The sequence below is a fragment of the Anguilla rostrata genome, chromosome 14 (assembly GCF_018555375.3).
Source record: "Anguilla rostrata isolate EN2019 chromosome 14, ASM1855537v3, whole genome shotgun sequence".
Taxonomy (NCBI): domain Eukaryota; kingdom Metazoa; phylum Chordata; class Actinopteri; order Anguilliformes; family Anguillidae; genus Anguilla; species Anguilla rostrata.
Genome location: NC_057946.1, coordinates 29,328,959 through 29,340,056, shown reverse-complemented (window position 1 = coordinate 29,340,056; position 11,098 = coordinate 29,328,959). Strand labels below are relative to the sequence as shown.

Below are 11,098 nucleotides of genomic sequence, written 5' to 3'. Positions count from 1 at the left end.
ACAAAGCGGATGTCAGATTTATTTTTGCTGTTTACGCCAGGTTTACAAGCTCACTGATATTCCAGACACTGATGCTCTTTTAGTCTTCAAGTCTGGCCTTAAGTCTTATCTGTTCAGTGCCCTCATAGTTGAGGAGCATGGTGTTTCCTGACAGGTGAATATGCTGCACATATTGGTTAATATGTTCTCAATCCGGCAACCCTGGCCTCTGTCTGACTGAAACTGTTAAGAATATTTGTCAATTAATGTCGGGATATAGATAGAAGTTAAGTATGTCGTTGGCAAGCATTTACTTGAAAGTAATATAATGCTGCTCCCTTTAGATGATGCAGTAGTTTGTATGTATTTACAGACCTTAATCCAGGATATCATTATTGGAGAATCTTTAATCTCCCACAGCCTTCGTAGTCCGTAACTGTGCACAGCCTGCTGTCACACGTGCTGCACATTGCACACCAGGCCCCAGACCTGGGTCCACACAAACCAGACACATTAATGCTCAATGAGCCAGTACAATTTTATTCTGCAGAATCCCAGGGGAATTTTCAACAAAACATTTTTTTACAAACAGAATCACATGAAATTTTTATTATTTTTTTACTTCTGGAAAAACAATAATTCATCAACAATCTGCCGGAAGTAAAAATTACCTTTACCTCAAAGGCTAATTACCACACCCCTTACACGGTTCACCTGCCCACACCCAACACCTGGCCAAGGCCAGTTTCAGAGCTTTTGCATAACACACCCCGCACCTCACCATCCTCAAATGCACCTGGACACACCCATCTTTAAACACACCTGGCCATACCCAACTTCAAACCCACCTGGCCACACCCATCCTGAAACACACCTGGCCACACCCATCTTCAAACACACCTGGCCACACCCTTCCTCAAACACACCTGTGCTACAATAGCAGGAGGCTAGCAGTAGCAGTTATATAGCAGTCCGACCTGCTTACATTTTTTAAATAGCCCCCAACTCCCCCACAGTAGGTCAGGATCAGACCCAGCGCATCAGACCGTTGGACCCATCATGCTTTGCTCTCGGCAGTCAGGATAGGTTGGGCAGGGGCGGGGCTTGTGTCTCTCCCAGGTAAATATACCTGCAGGTCATTTCTTGGGCCTGGATTACCTCTATTCTGTCACAGCGAAGGGATCAATACACCTGTCACCTGTCAGCTCTCACCTGTCCCACGCTGAGACAAAGAGAGAGGAAACCTGCCATCAGCACATCAAATGAGCAGCAGGGCGGGGGGCTGGACGGTGATGTCCTCATGCTGAATCTTCACCTCGATGTTGTGCTTGTACAAACACACACACATGCACACACACACACACACACACACATATACACAGAAAGACCAACACACATACACACACACCTACATACACATTTTACAAATGTGTTAGTTTACTGATTTTACTGACATTTAAATAATTGTGCAAAATATTTCAGATACATATTACATTGAGGTTGGTCTGTTCCTTCACATTAAGGACTCCATTCACTGATGACCTACACTCCTTATTTCCATGTGTAGCTACATATGGGTATACATGAGGAAATAGGAAATATAAACCTATGTGTGTGTGTGTGTGTGCGCACATGCATGCGTGTGTGGGTGAGAAAGAGAGAGAGACTTGCATTTATATTTACATTTAAGCATTTAACATGTTCCAGCTTTACAGAACAGTGCACATAGCGCAGCAAGACTGTCATGTCTGTAGAATAAAACCAGTAGTATGCTTTGCATCAGAAAGTGAATAGTGGAGAAAAGAACTGGCAAGGGTACATATTCTATGCATTTGGGCCATTCATAGAGAAAATAAAAGAGCCAGGAGACCAGGAACAATAATTTGGTCAAAGACTGGCATGTTTTCCTACCGCACAACACACACACACACACTCACAGATGCACAGTGATAAAACGTTCACAGGGCAAAAGAAGAGAGTAAACGTTTAAACTGGGGTAGAATGACAAGCGTGTGACAAGAGAAGCAGCACTCAGGAGGTGTGATCGACAGGTGTGCGTGTGGAGGGAGACCGTCAGGGTGGAGCGGGGCGGGGCGTGGGGTGAAATAGGGGCCACTCCGGCGGGGATTCCTTGATCTGGTGATGAGAGGGGCTGTCGGCACCCTCTGATTGCGCCCCTGCCCCACAGCCCACCAGACGGTCACACACTCTTACCACATAATACACGTGCACACACACGATCTACAAACAGCATGCACACACACACACACTCCACAAAACCACACACACACACACACACGCATACCAAACTAACTGGGCGGGTAGACATTCTGAGCTTTGGAAATTATGTACCTGTCATCGGGGAATCTCTAACAGTTCCCATTGGCTGCCTATTTATAAGTGGGAGTGGACAAAGGCCGGACATCTGAAGTTACCATTGGAATACAGACAGGACCTCAACCACAGCCGAAAGCACAGGTAACCGAGTTACCGAGCGTCCCTCTGACATGCAGAGTTTAAAACCAGGGATGAGGGAGGGAGAACGTATAAAACACAATACGGTAAAAAAAAAAAAATTTTATTGTATATTTCACAGTACTGGCAACTGAATACTGTATAAAGAACGGTAATGATCTGTTAATCATACAGTAGCAGGCTGTGTATCTAACAAATATTGAATCTATGACAGTAGTTCCCCGTAACTAATACAATTATTTACATTTCAGCTGTTTACAATTTCGTACCTGTGTTATTTTACAGACTTTTGCCATAAAATTCACAGAATTTTTTTTTACAGTGAACGACCAAGAGGAATGGATTGTGAGGTTCAGAGCATGTACATCTCACTTTATCCAGGACACACAACAGTGCGTCAAAAACGTATTGTGCAAAATTGCACCTGCCCTCTTTATCAGTCCAGACATCCCTCGGTACAGAATACAGAGACTAAAAAGTCAAAACTCCCTGTAAGAAATGGACCATTTCCCAATTGAACTCTCCTGTGCATCACCAAAGGGAAACAAAGTAGTGATGTGGGACACACACCCACCCAGACCCAGAATCAATCATGCGGCACACCCACACCCCAGCCCACACCCACGCCCCAGTCTCCACGGCTCAGACTCACAGCAGATGCTCTTACCCAGCGGCGGACACAGCATACGTGTACACAGTAAAATGTCCCGTGTGAATTCAACTCTAACAGAGATTATATGACTCCAACATGGACATGTACTTTATTAGAGTAAAATGTACTCTGTAAGAGTTGATTCCACAGATTCCACATTGCTTTACAGGCAATGCGTTTATACCGCTGGGCATTTACTGAAGCAGTTCAGATTCAGTGCTCCTCCTCTGAATCAAACCTGCAACCTCTAAGTGGCAAGCCCTGTCCACTAACCATTATACCACACAGCTGCCCACACAGCACACCCAGGTTCACACACAAACCTCAGAGCCCCGCCCCCTCCAGAGCCCCGCCCCCCCCGGAGCCATGCCACCCCCAGCTTGGCCTACCTTGAGCTCCTTGAAGAAGACGCAGCCGCGGGCCCAGTCCACCACGGAGAAGAGCATCTGGTCCATCATGCGGCACACGAGGCCGAAGGCACCGGTGCGGTCCAGCCGGCCCAGCCCGGCCTGCTCCTGCTGCAGGTGCTCCAGTATCCGAGCCCGCACCTGCGCCTCGTCCAGTTCGCAGTGCAGGAGCTCCAGCACCAGCGCTGGCGCCGTGGCAGCAACGGTCCCAGGTTGCTGCGGCGATACTGACAGGCAGCCAACATCCTGGAAACCGAAGCCCGTCAGGGAGTCCGGGGAGCAGGAGGGGTCGGAGATCTCCGACTTAATGGCCCGATTGGGTAAGGGGGCGGCACCGTACTGGTACAGACCCGGGAAAGGCCCGGGCGCTGACATGGCAAAGGGGGTGTAGCCCGGAGGGTCTTGGAGGGGCTGGGCCGGGGCCTTCAGCATGGGGGAGGGGCAATGGGGGCTGGGGGTGAACGTGCAGTCCGTTTGAGGAGGGGCCGGGAGCAGAGGCCCAGATTCCAGCTTCAGGCCCGTGGCCCGGATCAGAGCCTTCTTCTGCTGCTTCAGGGCCCGGTCCTGCTTGTACATCGGGCCGAACTTGTTCCTGCCGCCCCGCATGCGGTCTGCCCGCACCGCTGGCCAAAGTCAGGATGGAGAGAAGACCACCAGAGCCATCAAAAACACGCTCATGTTTCAGATAGACAACAAACATTATTTTTAAAAATGGAAGTTCCAATGGAATGGGGTTTTGGAAGTTTACTGGTACACTCGTCAAAAGAAAGGGTTCCAAAATGCTCCTCTGTGTCTCCATAGAGGAACCCTATCAGGTTCAAGTGTTGTCAGTTGAGCAAAATGACTCAATCTGGGAGCTTTCACTCTTTTCACAACTACCATAGAGGGTTCCATAAAGAAATAAAAAGGTTTCCCCTCTGGAGACAAGCCAGAGAACACTTTTTTTCTGAGAGTGTTCTCATATCGAGACCAAGATTGAGCTTCTGGTGTCCAATCAGTACTTTGGAAGGCATGATAATTTGACCAAATCTGTTTTTGTTGTTGGATAATTTATGAGCCCATTCATTTACACGATAAGCCATTTTAGCCAAAGTTCTTGCTGAGGTTCATTTCTCTTAGAATTGGATTGCCAACAGCTGCCAATCTACAACACAGCTTGACAACAGCATCACGTGCTTGTAGGCTTGTGGCTTTCGCTTGTAGGGATGAGGTTTGTAATGATATGGCTATGAGTTTGTACTTAGACACATCTATGTATATAATATCCAACATGGAAGAAATGTACCACTATTACTCTTCACAGGTACACTAATCCCACACAGAAGTGATACTAATTTCAACACATGCCAGGATTTAAAAATATAATTACAGCGGTGTATGATACAGGCTAATGTTTGTATTAGCCTACATACTGTATGGAAACTGCTTTTGAGCCCAGTCTGAACCCAAATGTTCAGCTGCGAATAGGTTATGCATTTTTCGTATTGTCCTTAAACCTGATACTACTAAGCAGGCGCTGACTGTTAAATGCCATTACTTAATTTAGGCCAACAATCGGTATTTGAAGCCTAACCATACTAAATAAATGAAATGTCAATTAGCTTATTATGTTCTATAAACACGAGAACAAGGACTTATGAAGTGCTAATTTGTTTTTGAATGAATGGAAAACCAAGTCTTAAGTCGTGACCGAGTACTGGGATAGATTGATAAATTTGATAGAATTAAGGGTGTATCGTTATTCCTCCATCATTTAGCTATAGAAAAGGCTAATAAGAACCAGATATTTCTCAGTTTTCTTTCTTACCTTCTAATCTCATTCCGACAGTGATGCATTTCTGAAAGCGACAAAAGGGACATCTTTTCCTTTGCGTTTTGTCAATTTTGCAATCTTGGTTTTCTGCGCAATTGTACCTCTTATTGTTTTGAACCGTTCTCTTGAAAAAACCCTAGTGAAAGAAAGTTTTTATTATGACTCCTATACAATAACCTAAATACAAGCCTACATGTTGTTAATAATAATAATAATAATAATAATAATAATAATAATAATTTAAAATAGCATCGCATTCGCCCTCATCTAACAAAATAACGGAAGATAGCAACAATAATACATAGAATACAGCCATAATTTATTATTACATCAGTTAAAATGACAAAGCTGTGACATTTTAAAATACCTTACAACTTTCACAGGTCAGCAGACCGTAGTGGTATCCGGAAACCTTATCGCCGCAAACTGGACACAGTTCTTCCAAATCGACATCATACGTGCAGTCCATTCCCTTCAAAGAAATGCCTCAATGGAAAAGGCAAATAAAATAATGTAAGTAGTACTAGTAGTTTTTGGATTTGGCTCATTTAGTCCAGAAAATATTGAGCCTATAACTATGACATTTTACTTCAAACAGCTTGACATGTCAGTAGTCACTATGCGTTTCAAAGACAGTCATAACGTAATCGAGATAGAATTTAAACCAATGTACAAGCAGTATGATGTTCCATTCATACAACCTAGTCGGTATAACTGTAACAGAGGAGCGGAATAATTGTAACAGTAAATGAAAACGCCTTATAATGTAGGCATGGAGGTTTTTGTCTGCATATATTAATGTTAATCAAGGAAACACATTTCCAATGGTAATATGAGACCAGGCACATCCTCAGATTAGGAAGCATGGGGCTTTATTCATGAACAAGACCAGGTCAAAATCTAGTACATGGCTGGACCTAACACACGTGATCCGGCCGACCAATGGTGTAACTTCATAACTCGGTCGACCAATGGTGTAACTTCATCACTCACTCAGTCACTCAGTCACAGAAATTCGCGTTTGTCGAGCTGGCCCCGCTCTTGCGGTCCAGCCAAAAAGCAGTGCGTAAACACTGATGCACAAGCAACTTCGTGACTTACCGTGAAGTGAGTTGTGACAAGGTTCAGATCGTTGAGGAAAGCTGCTTTTGTTTGTTTCTCAACACCCAGGTAAGCTTTAAAGCAAATAGCCTACTATACAGACCAATCTGGTGTGTGCTCATTATAAATGCCTGTGACCAGGTGGTTGCCTATTTTCGCTGAAGAACCCAGGGGACATCCATAAAATGATGCTATGTCAACAAGCAAATTAATAACATTTAACAATAAACACTGAAGCAATTTAGAAAGTCAAACACGCTGAGTACAATTAATTTATTTAACAAATTATTTAACATCATTTAAAATGCCTAATGTATCCCAAAAAGAACACTACATGAAGATCGTTTGCAACACCATGTAGTGTTCCTTATCTCTACCCTGGATAAATAAAGGTTAAAAAAATAAAATAAAATAAAAACTGGCCGCCCTGAGTACCAACTTAGCGAACGATTCTAGCAAAGATTCACTCAGAAAACCACTAACCTTTAAATGACAGATGGTTGCTTAAAATGATCTATGATATGATAAATGTAAATAGAAATAATGCCTAATATCCAAAAAGTACTTCCGGAACAGATTTTTACGTAGCTCGCTCAAAAACGTTTTTTTTTTTTTTTTGAAATATTTCCCACGAAGATTGTTGAATTACATTGGCACGCGGTAGAGGACTTAATGGCACAGGTACAAACTTGAAATAGTTACTGTAGTAGCAGTGTACAAAAAGGTACTGATCGTGTTACATGATGATGCGTTACATTTATAGCGACTCTCCCATATTTCATGCCTTCAGTTATCTTTAGACTCATGCAGACTGCTGGGATTAAGAGGAAGTCAGCTGTAGGGCCCTCAATAAATAAATAAATGAAGAAATACACCGCACCAGCATTCTACTCACAGGCGATACAAAACATATGGCGGCAACAAATGAACACCTGAATGGTAGAAAAATGTTTTTTTAAATTTGTTTTAACTTAATTACGGGTCTTCGTTCATTCGTATACAGTTGGACTGAGGTCATTATGTGTTTTGGTAAAGCAGCAACATTTTTGAATAGCTAACTCCAAGCCTATGATGATTCTATAGCTATACAGTTTATTTTTAGTTGAATGAAAGGTAGCTGACGATTGTTGTTATTATTTAACTTAAGGGTCCTGTGGATATATAATAAAAATTGTGGAAAATTTCACAAATCACCCTCAGCAATATACAGCAGGTCTGAAATCTCTTGGTAACCGAATTATGAAATTATGAGGTTTCGAAATTTAGTGCGCTTGACATAATTGTAATTGAAGTGCATTGAACTAAATAAAGAATAAAATGTCACCGTGATAAATTCCCAAGTCATGCTAAGCAGAACGCAATTAAATTCCAAATATTTCGTCGCAGGAAAAAAGCCAAACAACTGAAATTGAATATCGAGCACATTTCGAAATTCAAAGTCAGAAATAACCTAATTTGATATTTTGTATACAAATGTAGTGTGTAACAAGCATGTTAATAGACAACAACCACCGATTACCAATTACGAATAACAATTGCTTAGTATTATTATTATTATTATTATTATTATTATTATTATTATTATTATAACTGCTGTGTTTATGATTGTGTAAGCAGTATAAGCCTATAGTTCGTAACTTCATATGATCAATTACACGCTGCTTGTTATGTCAGTAAACTAACTGCACACATAAAAATGACATTTTTTCTAATAAACCAATAAATCAGTTAACCTGATGTATATGTTAATAATAATTCCTATATAATTGGCTTAATATATTTTCGGCGTGAACTGTTGCGGGGGTAACGAAAATATATTCTATTGAGGATTATCATCATGCGGAGAAAATGAGTGCGTAAATGTTTTCCACGGTAAATTACCATGAATGAAAAATCATATAGGGCGTATTAAGATTATCTGGGTATAATTACCTGGATCGTTCCCTGCACACCCCTCTTGGTTTATGCAGTAGTAATCCTCGTCCGTTTGAAACATCAGGGTGTCGGCAGTCCAGAGCGCCGCGAGACCGCTCACGCCTCTAACTTCAAGCGAGCTCCGGAACGCCTCGCCAGTATTTCCGTGGAGACGGCCACAATAACCTCCTCAAAAACCTCGTAGATAGATTTTACAAAGATGGTTATATGCATACCCACAGAAAAGGGCAGCCGTTCTATATGCAGAGAAGTGAAAAATAATCAGGAATAGCACGATACAGATGTTCCCGATATGCGACAATTATTAATGCCCAGTGACACTGAAAACGCCAACCCACTTTGACAGTGACAGACGAAACTGTGTGGCCTAATAGCCTGAAAGGGTGGCCAACTGAATTAGTAATCGCTTACGTTGTCGTCATCATTATCATCACCGTCTTTATAATCACTACCATCGTCTTAGTCGTAACAGTTGCAGTCAGTGTCTAAATATAGGCCTAATATTAATAAGGACGTCAGTTTGATTTTTACATTAGTGGGAACGCATTTGTCTACGGTCCTACGCAGTAAAATCTCCAGTGTTAATTCAACCCTAACAGAGTACATATGAGTCCAATGGGGACCATATGCACTCCGCAAGAGTTGATTTAACACTGAACATTCTACTGTGTGCAGCTACCAATTTCCCTGATGCCTCCATTCCACCCCCAGCACGAGCGTACGGTCGCGTAGAGACAGATATGGAACATGAATTTAACTGAAATTGTATTGAACTGTAAAAGAAAGAGTTTCATCAAAGATAGTCTATGCCTCAGCTGCCTGAATGAGCGTAAAATGTACTTAGGCTAACTGTAATATACATTAATTGGCCCATGCTGTATTTGGCTATGCAAACTTCACTTAAATGAAATTAGTTAAATGTGCTTTGAGAATCATTGTCAAAAGTGAGTTAACTTTAAGTGCGATAAATCTTGCTACCAGTGTACACAGATTTTGTTAAAAAATCCCTCTTTTGAATGTCCATTTCCCTGATTTATTTGGATTTTTATGACATTGTGTTCTGGTCACGTGCAACCCCAAAACTAAATGATGCATTGGCCGACGAATATTATGAACAGCAATAATTACAATAATTAGTTGGTGTGGATGTCCACAATCAAGCTAGCCACAACGTTAGCCTAATCTGTCCCCAGATTGTGACTAGGAAGCAAAACAAATTTCCGAAAAAACGATGTAGCCATATACGAACAATACAAGACTACTATCGAACGGTGTAGCAACACTGTCTGTTATGGGATTTTAAAGTTCATCGAATCAATTATTGTTGTAGCTTCCTCTAAATGTATTTTCCTGGCTTCATCAATGAGGGACGACGGTGATCACTTTTTACCTTTGAGAACACGGCTGTAATATGGCCTAATAACAATAATAATAATTATTGTTATAATAAAAATAATAATCATCATAATAATAATTAATATTATAGTTTGGTGGAAATTAAGCTGTCGGGTTTTTGCCCTCAGTACATGTATAAACGTCCTTCCTGTTTGAATATCATTACTTAGATGGAAAAAAGTCGAAATAATAAGACGAAATAATAATAAAAGTAATATACAAGATCAAAGACGAATATATATACTAAATCTACTATAATAAAATTGTCAGTAGGCTAGCTGGGAGTGGTGCTACTCAGTCTTAATCTGACCAGCCTCGAGCTGACAGGCAAGGGAAAGCAGACCAGTAAAATAGCCCGAACTTCAACAAGTTTCTACTCCAAATGAACCGAGAAGTCGGATCGTGCCAAACTGTCCATCGCAGTGTTTCACGCGCGCTCCTCTCCCTGGAGCCCATTATCAACTAAAAATGGGAAAAATATCAAATTATATGGTCCTGCTATTATGTTAATGTGACAATTAATGTTTGCTCCCTCTTATCCAAACCTTCATTGTCACATAACTGTGCAACCGGTTTCACAGTAATTGCTCAGTAGTAACGTAATTATAACAATGCCACTCGTCTTTATGCCGTAAGGACGTGTCCGAGTCACTCATTAAAGGGACATTACGGCTGAAATCTGCGCGTGACAACCCGTATGTCTGGCAGACTGGATGCTTTGGAACTAAATAAATAATATTTTGAGAACGTACAGTACATTGACAATAGAGGCCTCTTTATATAACAAAATTCAAATTTTATTCGGATTACCTTTCATGTGGCTCTACATCCTTGCATTTCAACGAAATTGGCTATAACTTGGGCACAATGTATCGTATGTTTGTCATAAGTAATTTAAAATGACAGTATTCATGGTAAATAAATAAATAAATAAGCAAGCAAAGATACAAGCACAAATGTGGGATTTCATCTACCTCACGATAATTTAATAAAATGATTCTAATCATGAGAATTCTCAAAGTGCAAACTAGTGAATAGCATCAGTATTTGGTAAACAAAATTATTTTGTCTCGAAACATAGTATTACTGCTTTCCTGTAAATGAATATTATTGTCCATTATATTATTGTTGAAATACATTGCAGAATTTCTTTATTTATTTATTATGAAAAATACACACTGACGTTCTCCACTAGCTTACTGTATTTCGTTCTGAATAGGCTACGTGTAACATACTGTACAGTAACCACAAATAAAAAGGAAAATGAAATATTCCATCACGAAATTACATTTGTATTATAGAGTATGCTAGTTTTCTTTCTTTTTTGTAAGCGTGAAGAAG

General features: G+C 41.1%; 1 protein-coding gene across 1 annotated transcript in view; it reads right to left on the bottom strand.

Moving 5' to 3' along the window:
* The window catches only part of LOC135239788 (steroidogenic factor 1-like), an 11,533-nt gene extending 5,581 nt beyond the window's left edge, over window positions 1-5,952 (bottom strand). The window contains exons 1-3 of the mRNA XM_064308735.1: window positions 5,694-5,952; window positions 5,321-5,462; window positions 3,496-4,136 (exon numbers count right to left, since the gene is read on the bottom strand). Coding sequence (XP_064164805.1) covers window positions 3,496-4,136; window positions 5,321-5,462; window positions 5,694-5,795 — 885 coding nt within the window. The 5' untranslated portion in view covers window positions 5,796-5,952. The remainder of the gene's footprint in view (window positions 1-3,495; window positions 4,137-5,320; window positions 5,463-5,693) is intronic.
* Window positions 5,953-11,098: the final 5,146 nt, after the last annotated feature.